The following is a 22626-nucleotide window of genomic DNA, read 5'->3' as shown; positions in this document are numbered from 1 at the left end:
GAGATTTTCTGGTGCTTAACCTGCAGGTGGAAGAAATGGTGGATAGGTTGGTAAGGCTCATGCTGGGTGGTGTTCGCTGTAGCAGTTACGTCAGTTCCTTCATCAGACGGCAGCACAGCCCGTGTTTGTGAGGCAGGACACAGACACGGAGCACGCGTCTGTGCGCGCGTGTGCACACATGTGGGCACGCAGAGCAGACACCATGGTTTCGTGAAGCACAGGCTCAAGCCCAAAAGAACCCACCTGCCGTCTTCTCCACACAGACCCCCCCGAGCTGTGTAGTCCCAGGAAGCGTTTCACTGCGCTTTCTGCTTGCCCTTCTCTGCTCCCTCCTGTGCAGACAGCAGAGGGCTGAGGTCAGGTGTGTCCGCCCAAACCAGCTGCACTTGCAGAGCCGGCTCAGAGCGCCATCTTCTGGTGCCGGCCAGTTAGTTGCCATTCTTGGGCTTTTTAAAAACTCATCTTGCCCAACTTATTAATTTCTCATCTCCAGAAATGGTGAACATCCCAGAATGGAATCTGTGCCTAAAATTGTAACTGGCACGTGTTCTCCTGAGTGCCCGGAACTTGGCTGGCTCTCACTGGAGAGAATTGGGCACACTTGGTACAGGGTGGTGCCATCAGCGTTTTGCCCTGGAAGCCAAGACAGAAACATGCAAACTAGAAACAGGGTCATTTCTCCTCCCCCTGAGCCACCCTGTCAGGGTTGTCTGTAGCAGGTCTGGGAAACCGCTCCCCTCCCAGCTCCACCCATGTGAGGGTCTCTTGTGCTCAGGGAGGATCAGTGTGTGTGAAGCCATCTGGGACGAGACCACTAAACCCCCTTTCTGTACTTGCAGCCTTTCTGGATGTCCTATTGCTGCAGCAGAGAAACTGGCAAAGGCCCAGGAAAAACACCAGAGCTGTGACGTGTCCAAGTCTAACCAGGCCTCGGACCGAGTCCTAAGGTACCCACACAGGAGCGCGTCGTCTCACAAGAGTCACCCGTGGTCCCTCCCCCCAGCAGAGGCGGATGCTCTCAATGAGCAGCAGGGACGGGGTGGCTGCACCGGTCAGGACCTGCCCCCACCCCACGCCGCAGCGAGACTGTGTCATGGCCAGGTTCTTCACCTGCCTGTCCTTGATGACCCATAGTGACTATTTAAATGGAAAATTGGAGGAATTGTTTCTGGTTTTCTTTGTGGCCCTGATATTTCATGATTCTGTGAATGCTAGATGAAAGGGAAGCTTTGGAAATTAGTGAGTTGCCCAAAGTAATTTTATCTTAATGGGGGGGGTGGTGTAGCACCAGCCCGCAGGGTGGGGCCAGTGTTGGAGATGTGAGATGGGCACCACCTCGCACGTCACCGGAAGCTCTCCACAAAAGCCGTGCAGTTGTCCTCCCCTTTTGTCCTCAGACGCCCTGACGTGTGGGTGGGAGTGGGCACAGCCCCTCCGTCCCACAGTCGAGAGCACCCGGTGTGGAGAGGTCAAGGGGCTCACCTGACCTCACCTAATCCCTGGGTGTTAGCCAGGAAAGGCCTCGCAGGTCGTCTGGGGAAGCCCCTGCTTCTTCCTGGCTGGCAGAGGACGCTCGGCAGGTGTGGGTGGAGGAGGAAGCCCACATGCCCATGGCCCCCATGTACACACCTTTCATTTTTGTTTATCCCTTCAAATGCTCGTCCTAGTGAAAACTGCAGTGGTCACCGTGTATTCTGGCTTTTCACTCAGTGTCACACCAGAAACACGCTCCCTTGTCTCGATACAAGGATCGTAGTCGTCATCTTCGCAGCTGCGTGTGCTCTGCTGTGCTGGTGGGCATTCAGGTTGTTTCCAACTTTTACTGTTAGCAACAGGAAACATTGTTTTACATATATAGCATTTTGCTTCTGCTGAATGATTTGTTTGGGATAAATCACTTGAGAAAATCACTAGGTAAGAGATGTGAATATCTTTTTGCTTCTTGTGTATTATTTCAAAGCTTTCTCAAAGGATTTGACCACAATGATTAAACCTCCTTTCTCTCTCAATAGAAAAGTTAAAATATTTATAGAAAATTAGAAATATTTAATTAAACAAAACTAAGGAAATAAAAACTATTATATCATTTAGAGATTATTCCTCAGTAAATTTTGGCAGATGTACTTCTAGAGATTTCTACATGTGGGTATTATCAATCTAAAATACTCCCAGTGTACCTGGCTCACAATTTCCCCTTCAGTGTAGCCCATCCATCTTCCAGGCAACACCCCCAAATGCTAACAAACTGTAGGACTTGCTCCCTTTCCTCCCCCAGCCCACTGGTAGTTATCAGCAGAATGAGAACCACTCCCCTCCCACACACACACACACACACAAATAAACATAAATAAGAGATGGCTGTTAATCAAAGGAAATTTTGAGAAATGGTAGGGAGAAATTTTTTGCTGAGGGCTGTTACTAACTTTTCTCTATCTACTCTGGCAGACTCTGGAAAGCTAGAAAGAAGCCTTGAGCCCTAGCTGAGGTTACTAGGAGACTGCACTGCCCACACAAGTCAGTCCTGAGCCTGGATTTCAGAGAGAGCCTCATTGGCAGCGTGAGGCCGGCCAGACATGTGTGTCACTGCAAATATCACAATGTCCAAATACAGGCTGCCACTCTGACATCCATCCAGGCCTAAAGCACCCACCTTCTACCTGTGTCTGGGCTTCGTAGCCAGGATCCCTTTCCTGGGTTGGCACCATGGAAAGCTGCACCAATGCCACCAAACAGGAGAGAGTGGACCAGTTGCTGTGCACATACAAATGATTCTATTTATGTGCATCTGGCTGGAGTGGGAGCGGGGGGCGGGGAGGGGGGCAGGCCACTAACAGAAAGAGAAAGACCCACTCCCACTGTTGAGGGAGCCACTCAGGATAGGACAGGCAAAGGCCACTAACGGGCCAGCAGCTCCCAGCTCTGTAAGGAGACACATGGCTGCCAGGCTGGGGCACCAGCCCTGCCTCCGGGGCTCTCTCAGGCTCTGCAGCTCCAGAGGCCACCTGTGTGCCAGGTTGTGTGTACCTGTCCCCCGCTGTCTCCTCCTAGAGGGTGTTCATTAGAAGGGATAAGGGAAGACACAAGAAGGAAGAAAGAAAAAATGTAAACCTTAAACCTATAGTCATTTAATTCTTAATAGTTACAGTAAAAAAAAAACAGTCTTTAAGTAAATTGTCCAACAAGAACCTGAGACTTAAGTACCTGCTTCCAATCGTGTAATCTCATCTCCAGCATCCTGGCGTGCGGCCTGCGCTGCAGCCTGTGGTCGTGGGTGGTGCACCACCCACCGGCTGAAGCCTCTCCCCACCCACCCTTCCTCTGACCTGGCCCCAAATCTTTCCAGGCTTGGGGATTATGCTTCTCTCGAGCCCAAACCCTGTGGCTGCGCCCACCAGGTGAACGGATGGCCAGTCTGTCTGCCGACCTGGTCCATGCTGCTCCCTGCAGGTGGTCTGAACTGTCCTGCCCCTCAGCCTCGGACGTCGCAATTCCTTCTTCTGGATGCTTCTCACTCCACCCTCTGTCTTGCCCTTAAGAATTTACCTGCTTCGCAAAGCCTATTTCAGATGTTCACATTTAATTAATCCCAGTGCCTAGAGGGACCTCTCTTCTCCAGAATTCCCACAGCACTTAGACCCTTAAAATAATATCACATTCCAGGTGATCTTTCTAAGCAAAATCTAAAGTTTTATTCATTTGTGTACCTTCATATTGCCTGGTCAAATGCTCAAAAATAATAATCAATCGTTACATTATTTTGTTGGTTTGACAAGAAATAAATAGGTTAAATTAATGAAATTAAAATAGGTATGTTGGTGATTTGGTAAATAAATTGGATATTTAACCATTACTATGCATTATTAAGTGGCATAGATATGTTATTAAGCAATATAAAAGTTCATTTTCTTTTTTTAAATCGAGTTATCAAAACTTTGTAACTGCCCCAAAAAAGATATAAATTTTTGAAATAATCAGAGAAGAAATAGATTATGTACATGATGCATATTAAGTCACAATGTATAATAGCAAAAAAATCTAAAAGTTGGAAAATAAATAGTATGATATTCCTTAATTTCTCTATCATGCAGCTATTAAGAACTGTTTTTAAAGCCTACACAACAAAAAAGAAAATAAATACCATGTAAAATAAAGTGTAAAATATATAAAAGTATAAGGTTCTAACTGTTTAAATAAATATATGATACATTAAATTAACCTGAAAAAAATATGTGCCAAAACCTTAGCAGTTATTGTCTCTGGAAGAATTATAGGTAATTTTTTCATACCTTTTTTGTATCTTTAAATATTTTTTCAATGAATCATATAAAAGCAAAAACATCATCATAAAAAAGAAAACAATAATTTTAATTTTTTTATTTCTAAGGCGAGTACAGATAATTTTTGTGTACCAATATGCATAACCTTTAGACAGAGAGAAGACTCAAAAAAAAATATGTGTATTCAGACACACAAACAATATTTGTGGAAAATAAGTTAGGAAAAGGAAAAAAATGAAACCTCTTCGATTCCCATCCACAGGGAGAACCAGTCAGGATGCCATTTGCACAGCTGTGTCAACGAGTTTTCTGCAACACAATGCACATTCGTACCTGCCATGCCACAGTTTCAAATGGCTGCTAGAATGCCACACTTGTGCTTGAGGTACAGGCAGTGTTTGCACATCTGATACTAAAAACCAAAAACTAGAATCTTACTCAAAAATGATCCTCTTTCATAAATTGACTGTGAAACTTTCTTACTAAAACATCACTCTTCATTAGGTCATTATTTGGAATACATTTTACATAATTTAGAAAAATAAGCATCAGGAAACTCTCCGCCCTTAAAATTCAATGTTTTGTGACGGTGTGCAGAAACGATGCTTATGGGAAAATGTCTGTAAGTACTTTTATAGGTATTTTACCTTGAGAAAAATGCAAAGAAGGCTGATTATACTGTAGAATTCTATGATTAAATATGCATCTATATCTAGTCAACAAAACGCCTGACCTGTGCTCTTCAGAGCTGTCTGGGCTGCGGAGCCCAGGCGGGGCAGAGAAGGGCACAGAGGGTCAGAAGGCTGCGCAGCCAGGTGCAGCGCGGGATCTCAGCGTGGCTCTAGCAGGAAAAACAGTAGTGGAGACACTGGGCACATCCAAATAAAGCCAATAGCTTAATATATAATATTTTACTAAGATGGTGAAATGAGCAGAAGGTGGTGAGAGGCTATTTGAGAAACCTCTTACAACTTCTCGGTAAGTCTAAAATTATTTCAAATAAAACGTCTAAAAAATCCCAGTTAGGAGATAGATAAAAGAATAGATGCACAGACACACATACACACACACACACACACACACACACACAAGAAAAAAAACATAAAAATTTGGTAAATGAATAATAATTGAGTATCCCTCCATTTAAATACATTCTAAAAACTAAAAAAAAAAAAAAAAATGACTATTAAGTAAAAATACTGAAAGTAGGTGAGGCACAGTGGCTCACACCTGTGCTGTAATACTAGCACTTTGGGAGTCTGAGGCAGGAGGATCACTGAGGCCAGGAGTTCAAGGCCAGCTTGGGCAATGTAGTGAGACTCTGTCTCTATAAAAAACAGAAAAATTAGCCAGATATGGTGATGTGCACTTACAGTTCTAGGTACTTGGGAGGCTGAGACAGGAGGATTACTTGAGCCCAAGAGTTTGAGGCTGCAGTGAGCTATGACTGCACCACTGCACTCCAGCCTGGGCAACAGAGTAAGACACTGTCTCTTAAAAAGAGAAAGAAAGAAAAGAAAGAGATAAAAACAAAAAGAAAGAGAGAGGAAGGGAGGGAGGGGAGGAAATGGCAATATTTGACAAAATATTTTCTACCTGTACCATCTTATTATCCATCTATAGATAGCTTTTGATCTAGTTTTGTCTCAGTCTATGTCCCTAAGAGTATAGCTTTATTTCCTCCCATTTTTAAGGAGAGCTCTCTTGTCAGCTCATGTCACTCTAGTCTCCTAGTCTTCGTAGCTGCTACAGGGCCAATGCACCAGTGTGAGATTCCCCCACCCGCATGGTCCGCATCTTCATCACACCTACCCCACCTCTTAACTGAGAAAAACAGAAAATTTTGAATATTTTATTTCTTGCTATCTTTTATTGCCCAAGTTGACTTTTAGGCAGATAGCTTATTTAGTGCTACATAATTAAAACACGTTTTGTATTTCCTCAGGAAAGTAAAATAGTGATTTTAGGGGAAGTTTCCGATTCCTTGATATATGTAAGAAACAGATGTCCCTCCCGGCCGTAGCGTGAAGCGTGTCGTGTCGGAGCCACAGCAAAGCGAGCTGTTGTCTGTCCTCTCCTTCACTTCCAGGCCCATGTGCTTCGTAAAGCAGCTGGAGATTCCTCAGTACGGCTACCGAAACAATGTCCCCACAACCACGCCGCGCTCCAACCTGGCCAAGGAGCTCGAGAAATATTCCAAGACCTCGTTTGAATACAGCAGCTACGACAACCATACTTATGGCAAGCGAGCCATAGCTCCCAAGGTGCAAACCAGGGATATATCCCCCAAAGGATATGACGATGGTAGGAGGTGCACACTCTTATACATGAGAGACACGTTGCCATTGCTGATGTTGTTGTTGTGTATATCGATGTCCTGCAAGCTAGTCCAGCACTGTGGTCACTTGAGGGGTACCCAGAGAAAGGACGCTCACAGGTCAGCCCAGGAGCCGAAAGCCCCCAGGTCACACAGGTCTAGGAACGAAACCCTGTGGGAAGGAAGGAGAGGAAGTCCCCTTCGTGCACTCTGGCTGCATATGGATGGAGGGAGAAGCCATGGCTCCTTGTGTCTGATGGTGTTGGCAAGCCCGTGGCCTTTTCTTAATACACTCCCCCTCAGTGGACGGCCTGGAGGCTGCCGTCCCGGGAGAGCCGGGGCGCACCCTCTGAGCCGGGCAGTGGCGAGAGGCTCTGCACTCATCTCCCCAGTGCTCTCGGCCACAGATGCACATGACAGCCACCTGGGGAGGTCATTTCTGAACTCTCACGCCCAGGCTGCACCCAGACCCACTGAGTCGGAGTCTCAGGGCCTTCTCCAGGCAAGGGTAGTGCAGGCCAACAGACATCCACAGACCTCGTGTCTGCTCTCCGGCTGGCTGGGGCCGGCTGGAGTGGGGAGAAGGGGGCAGGTTGGGTGCCACCACCCGTCGTGACCAGACTGTGTTACCTGCTGCATTTTTGCCACATGGTATCAACCAACAAGGTAGAGCTGATGAAACAAAAAAATGCTGCATGCTTCAAGGGAAGAGGGCCATGTATTTTTCATTAATGCTCATTTGAACTGTACCAATGGTGTGAACTAGTTACTGGTTCATTATAGAGCTAATTTGGTAAGTAGTTTGTCATTAGAGGGGAAGACTGTATTTCTTTCATTTTTACTTATTTAGCCATGTATCTGCTTTAAATCCTAGAATATATAGACATAGTTGCCAAATTTTACCCACTGGGACTTGGGGTGACATAGTCTGATGATTGCAAGTGTTGTCATGGTGCTCTCCAGCACAGAGAAGGACACAGGTCTTTAAAGATTTTTGAGCTCCTCTTTGAAAACATATTTAATTAACACCACAGTACACACTCACACACACAGACACAGTATTTGAATTGAACACTTAGGAAGTGTAGAAACCTTTTCTTACAATTCAGCATGAGGTGCTGCACGTGTTTCTGAGCTGTGAGCTATGTTATTTCTTGCCTTAGTAACAATTTATTTATAAAATGAATGAAATTTAATATTTCTTTGATATATATTGGCTATCCTTGTGTATCAATTCTTAATATTCAGAAACAGACATAAGTAGAAAAAAGGAGTGGCTTTAGGGTATAACAAAAAATAATTATTTTAGTATTTTTTATCCTGTATAATTACTTTCAAATTTCAGGTTTTGTTGTAATTCATTTATTCAATTTCAAATGAAGGTTCAAAGAAGTTAAGATCACATAATGGCAGATTCTGTTTGTATGATTCCCAATTCATTGATGTTTTACAGAGATTTAATTAATTCTTTCATTAAGTACATATTTTTATACTTTAGGTTTTTTTGTTTTATTTTGTTTTGTTTTTGCTGTTGAACAACAGCACTTTTGTGTGGCCGTGTTGTCACGGTTGGACTCCAGCCTTAGGACGAAAGGGGCCTTCTGGGGTAAGCCGTGCCCAGCATGGCAGGCCCCCGCAGTCACAATGCGCGTGCGTGGACCCGAAGTCATCTGAGCGAGTCTGTTCTCAGCTCTTGGGCTCACCAGCTGCGTGAGCCGGGACCACGTAACTTCCCAGGCACGGGTTCCTCCAGTAGAGCCCCGCGGACCTCAGGGGCTGCCGTGCAGGTCAGCTGGAGAGAGATGGTGCCTGTGGACCTGGCCACACTGTGCCAGCTGTAGAAAGTGCACAAATACGTGTTAGTTATTGGCATCCGTTGTCACATGCTCAGGCACAATCCCCGCTGTGGGAAGCCAAGGCTGAGCCGAGCCTTTCAGCTGTCTCCCAGAGAGCAGGAGCCTGCTGAGTGTGCAGGGAACGTCCGTGTCAGAGCTTCAGGAAACCAAGGAAAATGGAAATGCAGCCTTTTACCACCATTCACTGAGAAAACAGATTGACCCTTTCTATTCCACTAGATTCACCTGACAAATTTTAGAAACGTCCTGTGAAGAGCCCACTAGGACAAGATTGGCTGGGTCGGGATGTTGGTGGAATTGGTCTGAGGAGCCTTCCTGTACCTGGGCACCAGGTGCAGGTACTGAGGATGGGGACTATTATCTGCAGTTACCTCCAAAGTGTCCTGGCCAAGACCCACTCCAGAATCAACAGAGAGTTGAGTCATTGCTCCTAAAAGGCCAGGAATAGCCTGCTGTAGAGAAGTGTCATTCTCAGGGAACAGGGGCACAGCCGTGGACTCAGAATGGACCAGAAAGGAAGTAGTAACATCCTTGTCTCCAGTCTTGTGGTGTCATCCCTTCAACCATACCTACTGTGATCAGAAACCCTGCACCCTGCCAGACACAGCAGGCCAGGGCTAGCCACCACCCTCGGTCCCCATCATCTGCCTGCCTGTCTCTCTTCCTGCCACCAATCTATTCTTTCCCCTGGGATAATAAGTTTCAAGGAAAAGATCACAAATAAATATAAGATAGTTAAGCCCATTCTGATGTGAGAAGCAAGGAGTCTGTTCTGTCCTCAGGAATTGGCGGGAACTTTACCAAAGAGGCAAATTTTAAGCTAGATCATGAAGTGTGAGTGGAATACATGGAGGCGGGAAGCTCATGGGCTTGTGAGGACAGCCAGGGGCTGGAGGCTGGACAGGACCACTGCGAGGCCACCGAGGGGGAGGCGCTGTCCCCAGGAGGGAGCCCTTGCCATGATGGGGGGGGTGGGCAGAAAGGCCCTCACACACTTGCCGATCCTCCTCCTGCCTGCTTTGTATGCAGAGCCAGTAGCAGCATTTACACTTTTAAATAGGTGGAGAAAAAACAAAAGAGGAGAATATTTTGTGACATGTCAAACTCTGTGAAATCAGGCACGTGTAAAGTGCTGCTGGCCCTGGCCGCTCCCGCAGGACAGGACAGAGCAGAGTGGTCGAGACACGCACCACCCCGTCCCCTAAGCCTGAGGCAGTGACTCTCGGCTAGGACGCGTCCATGTCCGCTTGGCCCCAGGCCTTGTGTCCCAGCCTTGGTGCTTTTCACCCGTCATGTTCCAGCCCTGATGGGCCTCCTGCCGTCTGCTGCCGGCTGTTCCCGTGCAGATTCTCTGGTGCTTAAAGCTCTGGGCCACCTGAACCTTCCTCTTTTGCACCCTGGAAGGCCCTCGGGGGCACTGCTGCCTGGCCTCCCTGACAGAGCCTCCCCTCCAGAGCTCTGTCTCCAGGGGCCACGCCCACACCTGCAGATGGCCCCGTCAGACCCCTGGGAACTGCGGCCACACCGGCCTTCCCTCTGGGCTACAGGCACCTGGCAGCAGGAGGCCTGGGCCAGACCCAGGGCAGGCAGCAGGGATGCTCTCGCAGGGACGCCCTGCTCGGACCTGCTGAGCTTAAGTTCAGATCTTGTGACTATGGGCCTCTCAGAGAGCGTTGCGCAGGACACTCTCACAGGAAAGCGCCTATGGCCCATTTAAGCTTCCGCATCCACAGGCCTGCTCCCTCGAGCTGAAGCAGGGTACCGTGTGGGCTCTGCGTGGAATTGGGCTGCAGGTCACCAGGCCCCAGCCATAGGAGGCACGGACATCTTTTGATGACATCCTTTATTGTCAGTTTTCATGGAAATTCATGATCTTAAGAACATATTTATCTATTCCCTACAGGAAAATGCGAATACATAAGGAAATAGACATTTCTAGGAGAATAAGACATGCACATTTAGTAAGAATTCCACAAGCAAAGCAGGCAAACAAACAGGTCCTGAGTGGAAGTTTTGTTCCCTTTTTTGTTTGAGTTGGGTTTTTTTAATTTTAATTTATGTGTACAGCCATATTTAATAACTAGGAATCCTGTATACTTTTCCTCCGTCCTGCAGTGGAGGAGCTAGAATACCTGACAGGTATTTCCCAGGGTGAGTTGAGATCCAGCCGGCTCCCATGCCATCAGCTAGGACTGCAGCACTAGAGCAAAAGCCAGAAATACTGAATATCTCCCCTGACACGCAGGGACACTCTGGGCCCTGGAAGATCATTAACAAATTCTTGTCTGCTGTTGATTGAAAACAGCTTTGTTTTCCAAAAGAAAAATAAAGTGCATTTTGTGGCTGTGAAACTGCTCTTATCTGATAAGTGGGAGGGACAGAGGATGGGGCAGTGGTACTGGCACCCAGTGAGTGCAGTGACCCAGCAGCGAGTGTGGTCCCAGGGACACTGGCGTTAGCAGCTTTGCTGACTTTTCACAAATAGGAGATAATTATTATGACTAAAAACTTTCTTTTCCTGAAGCATTTAAAGTATAGACACTCTTATTTTCATTTTGATTAGAACAAAAATGATAGTTTGCATCTGGTAAGAGGATGCTTACGAGAGTAGATGCTGTCCTAGTAGCTCGTCTGAGTGCCGAGAGTTGACAGGGCCGCAGGAAATGATTAACAACTCAGTCACCTACTCAACTTTCCTGCCCGCTTGCCTCCTCCAGACGTAGCTTCTTACGGTTTAAGTGTAGATGCATCACCATGTGTACGCTTTAGAACTTCAAGATAATTTAAAGTGATTCAAGTAAGATAAGAGAAAGAAATACAAAGATTCGTTTGAGTTAAGGATTCGTTTAAGTAAAATGTAGTCACAGAGAGGTAGTATTTTTTAGCAGATGAAATGCTGGCCCAGCCCAGGTGACCTGCATCCTTCACGGCAGGGAAGCTTCTCTTTGCTCACCTTCATCTTGACCATGGCAGCCTCAGTTTCCCCATGCGGGAAGTGCGTGTGTAGCAGCGTCTCACAGGAGGTGGGGGCACCGTGCAGTCTCGGTAGAGAACCTGTGAGCGCAGCATGAAGGGCAGTCACTGCAAGAGCAGCACACGGCTGGGGGCACCTGCCCTCCGCAGAAGGGGCCGGGAGCTCACGCCATGTCTCTGGACTGCGTACCTGCTAACCGCTCTGCGCTGGCTACAGTTTGTTGCATAGACTCATGTTGTTCCTTTTCCTTGTTTTTTAGAAATTGCAATGCATTCATTTCAAAACAAACCTGTTATATTTTATTTATGTGGACCACTTTGTTCTGAACCAGTGGCTGGCTAGCCTTCACTCGTGAGGAAGGAGGGCCCCTCATAAGGATTGTTTCATTTCTCCTACGATTTCTGTATACCTGATTTTTCTAACAAAACTGTACATGATGTAAAATTAAGACCAAATCCAGAGAATCACACACTGTGAACTAGCAGTCACTCCACACGGCTGCAGGGCCCACTGCAGGGTCCTGCCCTGGCCCTTGGGTGGCCCTTCCCAGAGGCCCTGGCCTGGTCTGTGCTCAGCCTTGGCCACTGCCCACCCGCACTGCACTGCCACTTAGATGAGGGGCCTCCACAAGGCACACACCGAGGGACACTGTGACGGCTGTGGCTTTGCTAGCATCGTAGAAGTCGTGTTATCTGCCAGTTACTGCTCACTTCATGGATTTTGCATGTGGGATTTGAGCCTCTCGTCCACGCCAGGGAAGCTGGGGATAAAACGGTCACTTATGTGTGTGGCTTGTTCTGTCACTTTGGGTAGGAGAACGCATGGCCAACCCCTCTCCAGGGCTCTGGCCATCAGTGCTCTCCAAGTATCACTAAGAACGTTCATCTTCCTCAGTGTCCTGAGAACACAGGCTTCGGTCCAAAATCAGCATTATCAATGACGACCGCGTAATTCTGCTTCTCCTTTGTATCTAAATCCAGAGTTTCGGGATAGTTATCTAGTATGGCTCATAGCAACCCTGTTGGCTATGTGGGAAGGTTCTTTGTTTAGTTTTATTTTCTTCTTCCTCTTTGGGAGGAAATTGCTGAGGATGTCAGAGTCCAGTGTGGAGCTGCTCGTGATGGTGTCAAGGCACCCGGGGGGCAGTGGCCACCTGCAGCCCCCACCCCTTGCAGCTTCCGTCAGGATCCCCAGGCTGGGGCTTTGCCAGTTAGGACCAGCGGCCCAATAGCAGGGTTCATCTTTAGCCGGTCACCAAGCTCTCTGGGGCTGGCCTCACACTGTCTGCGGGGAAGCAGGCTGAGCTTGCTTTGGAAGGAAGGCATTTAATAAAAGGAAGGGGTTAGTACCCTGGGAAAGAGGTGTTTGGGGGGATCTTTCAGACCCTCCAGGTTCACCTCTAAGTTAGCCCAGACTTTGCTGGATTAGGGTGAAGTATCTGGCCCAACACGATGAAAATCCCATGACATTAGCTGACAGTGATGATATATTAGTAAAAAGGAGCCCATCATAATAAACCACAGAACCAGACATGTTCTCATACATGTACTAAAGGAGATTTTTAAGCAGTTCTTAATAAATAATCCCTGCTACGTTTGGCTGTTAGTGAGGATGATTGTTTAGAAAGGATTACTAAGCAACCAGAGTCCTTTAAGCAGAGCTCCTGGATGCAGGACAATAGGGAGGCTGTTAGTATAAAACAGGGATGTCACCGTGTGTGTCCTCATGCCACTGTGCCACCACACTGAGGTGTCCTGACACTTATCCTGGGCTCCTCTGTGTCCACAGGTTTGAGCAACTTTCTCCTTGAGCTCCAGGCCTATGTTAGAATTCCAGGAATTACAGAGTAAGGGTATTTGAGTCGCACTGTCTGCGTGCCCAGCCAGAAACGCACGGTCCCCACGGCCCAGCAGGTGGCCCCCAGAGCCCCTTGAATCCGGGCCACCTACACACAGGGTCCCAGCCCCAACTGGCTGGCACAGCCCCCCAGGCTGGAGGGGGGGCCCCGTCCAGATGAGTGCTCCTCGACCCATCAGCGAAGGCGCCCATGAGCAATTGGGTGGAGCCCCGGACCTGCAGGCGCCCAGGCACCTGCCTGCAGCGGATGGCCACAGTCCCCAGCAGGCACATGGCTTCCAAGGGCCCAGGTCACTGGCGCTAAAGTGCTGCGCACAGCCCTTCAAGAGCAGGGCGGATCCTGCCCCAGGGTCACCCCGGCTCTCTGCGCCTTCAAACGTATACAGTGCTTAAAAATTAAAAAGTAAATTTAAACAAACGGGAGTGGGGAGGGAAGGGAACGAAGCCAGAGGCTGGCTTTCTTCCTGGTGCAGCGCGGCTGGCGGTGCCCACGCGCTGAGCCCGTCCCTGTCTCCCCAGCGAAGCGGTACTGCAAGGACGCCAGCCCCAGTGGCAGCACCACCAGCAGCTATGCGCCCAGCAGCAGCAGCAACCTGAGCTGCGGCGGCGGCAGCAGCGCCAGCAGCACCTGCAGCAAGAGCAGCTTCGACTACACGCACGACGTGGAGGCGGCCCACATGGCAGCCACGGCCATCCTCAACCTGTCCACGCGCTGCCGCGAGATGCCACAGAACCTCTCCACCAAGCCACAGGACCTGTGCACCGCACGGGTACGCGGGCCACTGGCGCGGGCTGGGGCTGCGGGGTGCGCTGTGGGCGGGCAGGTGCCCTGGTCACCTTGAAAGCAGCCTGCACGGCACCACTGTCCAAGGAGGGTTCCCGTCTAAATCAGGATTGGTGTGCACACATGGACCCTGCTCTGCAGGGTCCAGGATCATTCATTGAATCTAAAAGGACACTGCATGAGATCACAGAGCTAAGGAGAAATATGCCTTAAAATCAAAGCACAGAAAGGTCTGCTGGCACCAGTGTCAGGTAGAACAGGGGACTGTCCCCAGGAAGGATAGTCCACTAGCCCCATTGTCAAGTAAAACACAGGACTGTCCCTGAACCACACTCCCAGGGGACTGCCCACTGCTTTCCTACTTGCAGGAAATGCAGGAAGCCCAAATCTGACACAGCAGCACTCATTAGTTTAAAACTCCACAGATGCCACAATGGCATGCAATGTTTGTGGAGATTTTCTGGTTTCTATTTTCTTTTTTTTTTTATTCAGGATATTATCGGGGTATAGACATCTTGGTTGCATGAAATGCATTTGCCTTGCTCAAGCCAGGGCCAAGCATGTCCTTCCCCCATACAGTGCACCCCGTCTCCATCTGTGGGCTCAAGCTGTGGGCTTACCCACCCCCTGTATCCCCCACCCCCACCTGACCGGCACCCAGTGAGTGTTACTACCCTGTGAGCACCTTAATGTGGATCAGTTAGTACCAGTTTGATGGCGAGTACGTGTGGTGCATGTTTTTCCATCCTTGTGATACCTCACTTGGAAGGATGGGCTCAGTCTCTACCCAGGGTAATATAAGCGGTGCAGGAGCAGGAGAGAGAGCTGCCTCCCCAGGGCCACTAGGTGGCCAGACAGAACCTGGGGATGCCGAGCGGCCCCATTGTGTTCGCAGAGCAGCAGGCTGCTCACCTCCCCTGCAGACAAACACAGGCGCTCTCCTTACCTAATGTGCTCCGCCCTGCACCTGAGCTCGCCACGCTGACAGCAGTGGTTATAAACAATTGTAATTTGTAAGAATGGAGTAAGGTCAGTAATCTTACGTTTTGCAAATGCTTTTTCATCTATTGATATTTTTATTCCTAGATATTGGAGAAGTGTCAGGGGCGTGCACCTTTCGTGGCCATCCGGCTGCTGAAATGGGAAACTAGCATGGAGGAGATTCTGTGGCAAGAAATAAAAGATAGAAACCTCTTCCAATTTTTTTTCACTTTCTTAAAATTATAGTAAGACTGAAAGAATAAATCCAACATTATAAAGCCTAAATTAGTATCAAAGCTTCAAACTGGGGCTGCACTTTGACACAGAGAGTTCAGGCAGAATAATACCGTGTAATTTATTAAGGTAACAGCTCCAAGGATGGGGGCTCATCCCAAGCGTCTTCCTTCTGGAGAGGGAAGCAGCCAGACCTCTGGGAGGCAGCAGCTTTCAGGCCAGCTCTGAAATCAAATTTTTTCTCAAGAGAATATAACCCTTTGGGGGAAAATATATAGGATTGTTGGAGGCTTTTCTTACTTTGTGTCCACATGTCCCTCCTCCACCTTCTCCTGAGAGGCAAGCTCTGAATAATTCTTGATCTGTTTCAAAGCATCAATTAAAAAATCTTACCCTGTACCTTTTGGGACTTTTTTTAAAGCCAGTTGACTAAATTGCAGGTTTGCTGAAACTTAGGGTAGGTCAGACCATGATCATTGTAGTAGAGGCATTTTTAACTGTGATTCCACTTCTCCTCCCTTAATATGAAAAATTCTCTTCATCATAAGTTTGCATTAGAAAGTAAATTCTAGTTCCTTCTCTCTCCTTCCTTGAGCCTTTAATTCTATTGTTTTCCTCCTCTCTACTTCTTGAACTATTAGCACCAGTGAAACTAAAGAAGAATTTTTAAGCTGACGTATATACATGTGTGTGTGTACACACATGTATGCACACATATTTTTGATCTGTTAGGTGTTTGACCTGGAAAGAAATTGAAGTTAATCACTGTTATGAATTTTCTTTTGTCCAGGCTCATTTCTAAGAGCACAGATGTAACAGGAAAAAAAGGCAAGAGAGAGACAGAGACAGAGAGGGAGAGAGACAGAGACAGAGACAGGGAGTGGGTGGGAGATAGATAGTAGAGAGAAATAACTGGATGGATGGATGGATGAATCCTCCAACCAGTTTTGCAGCTAAACCTGGGACAGCAGAAATTTCCCAGTGTTCCATGTCCATGCACCTTAGGGACTTAGGTAAATGAGACAGCAGTGAGGAATCCTGTGACTAAGGTCCACACCAGCAAAGGCAGGGCTGCAGTCTGGGGGAGCGCACTGGCAGAGTGCCCCGATCTTGGGCCAAGCCCAGTCACCATGTCTTTCTGCCGACAGAACCCCGACATGGAGGTGGATGAGAACGGGACTCTGGACCTCAGCATGAACAAGCAGAGGCCAAGGGACACCTGCTGCCCCATCCTGACGCCCCTGGAGCCCATGTCCCCCCAGCAGCAGGCGGTGATGGACAGCAGGTGCTTCCAGCTGGGCGAAGGCGACTGCTGGGACCTGCCCGTCGACTACACCAAGATGAAGCCCCGGAGGGTAGACGAGGACGAGGCCAAGGAGATCACTGTAGGTCCTTCCATTGAAACCGACCTGTGTCGGCTGTGAGGCTCTGAAATTGGGCCCCGGGTGGAAGAAAATGCCATTTGCACACAGCCTAAGAGAAAATATATTTTCTCTTTAAATATGACCTTTAGCTAAGACTTAGAAAACATTGTTTTTTACTCAGAAGAGGTTTGTGACAACATTGATTTGCGTGAAACAAACTATTGACTTTTTTAAATGATAAATTTCATTTTCTAACAAGTATGTTTTGTCACAAATGATTTCCCTAAGAAAATATATAAATGGCATACCAGTCCACTTTTTCTCAGTGACCTCTTGACACAATACAGGATTTTTCTTTACAGGTAGAGAATTATTATATATATATATATACACACACATGTATATATAGTATGTATATATATATATATATACATACATACATATATATATATAAAATATATACTTCAGTAGTTAACTATGGCTAGTAATTACCTAGCTCTTCGAAGCGAAGGATGGTGTCTCTTCTCTGAGTCTTCTAAAGTGTTTAGAAGACTTTACTCAGCCTTGAATAAATTATTGTAATGCAATCACCTGAATCTTTGTTTACGACACTATTACTAAGACACCTATGCCAAGAACATATTTTTGATGTAGTTACAATTTTCATATTCAAATTATTAAAATATATATAATAGCCCTGAGGCTTTGAAAAGAAAAGAAAAAAATTCTTTATCCAACTGACTTTTTCTTTAGTGTTCAGTTCTGAAAGTCATGACATCTTCTTTATTTCCTACAAAATAAAAAATGTTTGAGTAGGAAAGGGAGACCACCATCAAAGCAGTAGCATCCTGCAGAAACAAGGAAGTGGAAAAGAGAAGCAGGAGCTCCCTGTAGAAACAGGCAGAGGCACCTGCTCACAGCCCATTGTCTTTACCTCCAAGTGGATTAAGTACCACTCACTGTGGTACAGAAGCAAATCTGAGTGGCAAGCTAAATTTCCAAGCATTTTTCCCTTTACTGCAGTGTTAGATCATGACTACAAAATGAGGCATGGCCGTTGAATCTTGGAATTTATTTTAATTACAATTAAGCCCTCATAAAACGACAGAGTGTTTTCATGTCGCAGACTGTCCGGGACATCAACCCTCACTGTCCGGCAGGGACTGAGGGGTGCGCTTGCTGAGCGCTGCCATCTGCAGGGACCTTGGGGTCACTGCAGTTGGACACACCCAAAAAGAAAATGCTGCACAAGAAAAATTGAAAGTTACAACACCCATCTAAGTGGGTTTTGCATTGCCTTGAGTCTTAAAAGCACATACCTGTAAAATACTTACCAATGATTGGTAAAAATCCATTCCTAAACTATTTTTAGGAACTGTGCGGGTTGGTGTGGGGTCTTGCTATGACAGCAAGACACAGGTGTTTACCAAGCATGGGATGAGAAGACCAAAGCGAAAGTGGGCTCTCTGGTGGCCGGAACCTTTGTGTGTCCCTGTTGTGAGTGTGGCCAGTGAATATTACACAAGGGCCCTGACCTCTGGCAGGTGACTGTAATTTTAGAAGTTTAGAGCAGGTGATGGGAAGTTCAGTTTGCATTTTCAGAAGGGGCTTTATCAGGTCAAAGATATATAAAATTTTAACTGGGCAGTAGGAAGAGGTGGGGAACGTAGAGGCGGCCACCCCGGAGCCACGAGCCACCGTGTCCAGGCTGTGTTGAGTTCCCACCTGTGCGCTGAAGCCCTGCTTTGCCCGCAGCCGGAGGAGCTGGACCCGTTCCAGGAGGCTCTCGAAGAAAGAAGGTACCCGGGGGAGGTGACCGTCCCCAGTCCGAAACCCAAGTACCCTCAGTGCAAGGAGAGCAAGAAGGATTTGATAACGTAAGCATAATGTGAGGTGGAATTGTGACTTTTCTATATTTTCCCATTCTTTGGCTTATTTTTAAAAATCGGATCTGTATATGCCTTGCCGTTGGAGCATGCGACATTCGCAGCACACAGATGTCTCAGGCTGCCGGTCCCGTAGAGTGAGAGCTGACTGTGCACTTGCTTGTCCTAATGATGCTCTGTCATACGGAGGCGTCATTCCATAATCCTGTGCATTTTGCGGCTTTTCTTCAGGGTGCTTAAATCCCCTTGCAGACATTGCAGCTAAACTGGAAACAATGAAACTTTTTAAAAAGTTTTTTTAAAACATACTTACTATTCTGGCTGTTCTTGTTTTTGTCTGGTGGCAGATGTCCAACTCCGGGGTGTGATGGGAGTGGTCATGTGACTGGTAATTACGCCTCACACAGAAGGTGTGACTTCATTTTTTTCATGGTGGATTCTGTCTTTTCAATTTATTGTTTTCAGCTTACCTCAACAATGCTGTCAAAGTAAAAATGTTGAATTCTGTGTCAACCCTTTAAGTGCTATATGTTGACCTTCAAAAGCATGCTAATTTACGTGTTGTATAATGTCTTTTATTTTCAAATAAACTACCTAAATTTGCTAAATTATTCTTAAATATTTACAGCAAAGAGCATAAACATTTTATATTATTTTTAAACAATTGCATATTAACAGAAACATCTTCTTAAATTTATATTTGAGCATTTTGAGAGTTAAACATACCAAAAATTCAATATACAGCACTTGCCCATTGCTTTTCTGCATTAAACTTTTTAATTTCAGTTTTATGTTGTGTTTGTCCGGGAGCTCAGCCGCTTAGCGGGCACTCACCCGACTCCCTGGCCTGTCTTACAGTCTGTCGGGCTGCCCGCTGGCTGACAAGAGCATCCGGAGCATGCTGGCCACCAGCTCCCAAGAACTCAAGTAAGCTTTGATGGAAATCATTCTCTTTTAAAAATTTCTTCCCTCTGTAGTTCACAAAGAATGATGTGTCATTTGAAAAGAAAGATGTCTGTAACAAAAATGACCTGTACTGTCAGTGCCCGGATCCAGCACCCACAGTTGGGTTCTCAGGATTTTAGCCACTTTCCAAACGGCCCATTCTGCCTTTCTGCCTCACATTTACCTCTGGGTTTTCCGTATCATACCCTTCGGTCTCGAGTTTCCTAGAGCATGAGTGTTTTCAGATGTGCATGCATACAAAAGGGAAATTTTACAGTGACTCACACTTTTAGAAAATGATTGCAATTTAAAGAATCAAAATTGATATTTTTAAAACCAGAAGTTAATATGATTATTTAGAACATAGATACTTAAATAGCACTCATGATAAAAAATCTACCATGATAGCAGCTAATTTGTTAAATGCAATGTGGTCTTAGTTATTAACACGCTTTAGGACAATGACAACTCGCAGTCCAGGGATCCGCACAGCCCTGGTACTCAGCTGCGCAGAGACACACACATCGTTCTAAACTTTACCCCTCTCCTCTATGCCTATAATTTTTAAGAGTAAATTTGGGGAAATGGCAAAACCACCTACATTTATACCACCAGACTGAGGTTTTCCTTCTTTCTACATAGACGCCTGTGTTCAGGCCCTAGTTAGGTTCTGAAAGAAGTCGGTAAAGTCACGGAAAGTGTAAGAACGCCTGCAGACCCCAGTAACGCAGACACTCAGGCAGACACAAGGGGCGGGGTGAGAGCTTCCGCAGCATGGTGAGAACCAAGAGTCCCCAAAGTAGCTGTTTTTAATGATCTGACATAGCTCTCATAATGTCAACTGCTTGGTTTTCATTTTGTGTGCAAAGGCTTTAGTGTCCATGCAAAGAAAATGCTGTTTCCAGCCCGTGTTCAATTCTTTGCCCAGCCATCCTGCCCTGACACCCAGCCCACGAGCACAAGCCAGGCTCTTACTGAGTGCAGGGTTTCATTTCACCCGTGTCATTTTTTGCAGGATCCCTGTCCAAGGCCCTAGAGCCATAGATCACCTGCTCATGTTCAGTGACTTCCTGAACTAGCTCTTGCGTCATGAGACTCTTGGAACTCTCTTCATGGAATGTAAACACCTGGAGGGCTTCCTCTCCCCTAACAGCTGTAAAGTCTATAGCGTCATCCACAGCAGTGCCTAACGGACAAAGTAGCTCTAGGATCCCAGAACGGACAGCGTTAGCAAGAACAATTCCACCCGCTCTGTGCGGGGATCTTTTTCATGGCTTGAAACCACATTTCCCTCCTGGTCCAAATGTGACTAACTGTACTGGGAACTTGGCCAACACGTCAGAGCATGGCGGCATCCCTTTGAATGTCTTGAGGAGGGCACTTTGCAACAGCCTGGCACATCTCCAGTTCCAGCAGGCGGCTGTGGGCAGGAACGCAGCCTTGCACGGCTGGCATCTAGCCCCGCTTCTCACTGGTCAGTGTCTCAGGCCCCTCCGAGACAGAGACCTCTCCTGAGGGGTCAGCTTTCTTTCTTGCATCCCTTAACACTGGGCTCGAAAGTCTGTGTTGATCTGAGATTCTGAGCAGACTTGCCGTCTCCAGTTCCAGCACTTTCTTCTTGCCTTGCTCCACCGACAGACGGTCGGTGGTCTCACCCTTGGTGTCGCCAGCGGGAGGCCTTGGCTCTTGTCTTCTAGGGTGGGGGAGGGCGCTCAGCCCCCGCCCACACTTTCCCCGCCTGTCCTGCGGGGCCTGTGTCTTCAGAAGGTGGGTGGCCTTGTCCTAATTTGGGGCTGATCTAAAAGCCACACCCATTTCTAGACTTGTCTTTGTAAAACATAAGTCCCATCTTGATTGAGCTTCTCTGGGGAATCCAAACTTAACTTATTTTCTGAAAGGTCCATTTCTATTGATGGATCTTCAAAACTAAAGATTTCAGTTAAACATCTGATGTTTAAATGACCCATCTTTACTTGATACTATGTCTTTCCAAACTGAGGAAACCGTGGGCGGTGATGTTTTTTCCTCACCCCCTTAGCTGGTGGCGCCCTCCATCCTGCTTGGTCCACGGAGCCAGCGCTCTGTCGGCCACTCTCCCATGCGTTGGGCGTGGACCAGCCCCTGTGGCGGTGGCTTTCTTTGGGAGGACTCAGCCGTGCGCCTTCTCAGTGTGACGTCCCTTGCACGCGTGCGCGTTTTAAGGCCTGGTCGCTGGCTCCGCAGCAGCTTCCCTGGCTGAGGACGCTCGCGCTCGCTGTCCACTGCTCCGCGCGTCTCTGCTTATTCACAAAGACGCACGTAGAGAGTGGCCCCCATCATCGCAAACGGTTTTCTCTACTAGGCATCAGCTAACAAACAGCACTTTCTGGAAATCTTCTTGTCAATTCCAACACTGAATTTTGATAGCTGGCCATTCACAGGACACTCTTGATCATGGACAAGACACACTCTGCCAGATAAACTCTGGGTCTTGGGTCCTCAAAGCTCTTAGACTTCTGAAATAACACTGTGCTCAGTCCTCGTGTGGAGTAACAAATGTGGGGTATTCTTAAAGGGAAATCAATAACTTCATGTTTAATTATGTACAACATGTAAACTGAAAACGTATTAAAACTTAATGTATACATGGGTCTTGCTCAAACATTGGAACTATTGCTTTTTCTGTCCTCTAGTCCATCTGACGTAGAAAACATAGTTGAGTGGCAGGGAGGTGAGGCTGGGCCGTGAGGGGGAAAAGGGGCCCTGGTGGAGGCACAAGGTGGGGGGGGGCAGCTCAGAGCCCCTGGGCCTCGCAGACTTGCGCATAGATGCTGTGAGGCAGAGTCCCTGCTGCACAGCTCACCCCTCCGGGACCCCCTGCAGGCGCAGGGCCACTGTAGGGATTACCTGCCTGTGACAGTCGTTGAGACCACAGGCCAAAAAGCAAAAGAGAATAGAAGTGTGCAAATTAAAGTGGTTTTTTTGGTGAGAAATCCAGCTAACATGAGCTCTGATTCTAAAGAGATTTGTCTTCTCTTAAAATTTCATTTGCTAAGTTTCCCTGAAAGAAGCAACGTGAAGGGAACTTGCAAATCATATCACATCAGCCTATTTTTTTTTAAGGAACCATATCCTCCCCACCAGGAATTCTTTTTCCTGCTTCCAGATGTGT

At 47.2% G+C, this 22626-nt stretch overlaps 1 protein-coding gene across 10 annotated transcripts in view; it reads left to right on the top strand.

The window, feature by feature from the left end:
* MYT1L (myelin transcription factor 1 like) overlaps positions 1–22626 on the top strand; it is a 462697-nt gene that overhangs the window by 369097 nt on the left and 70974 nt on the right. For all 10 annotated transcript variants that reach the window (XM_076000516.1, XM_020288690.2, XM_076000518.1 and 7 more), the window contains exons 13-18: positions 840–947; positions 6367–6581; positions 13801–14051; positions 16429–16665; positions 18400–18521; positions 19389–19457. In XM_076000516.1, coding sequence (XP_075856631.1) covers positions 840–947; positions 6367–6581; positions 13801–14051; positions 16429–16665; positions 18400–18521; positions 19389–19457 — 1002 coding nt within the window. The remainder of the gene's footprint in view (positions 1–839; positions 948–6366; positions 6582–13800; positions 14052–16428; positions 16666–18399; positions 18522–19388; positions 19458–22626) is intronic.

This window comes from Microcebus murinus, chromosome 3 (assembly GCF_040939455.1).
Source record: "Microcebus murinus isolate Inina chromosome 3, M.murinus_Inina_mat1.0, whole genome shotgun sequence".
NCBI lineage: Eukaryota > Metazoa > Chordata > Mammalia > Primates > Cheirogaleidae > Microcebus > Microcebus murinus.
This window is presented reverse-complemented; position numbering and strand designations above follow the sequence as displayed.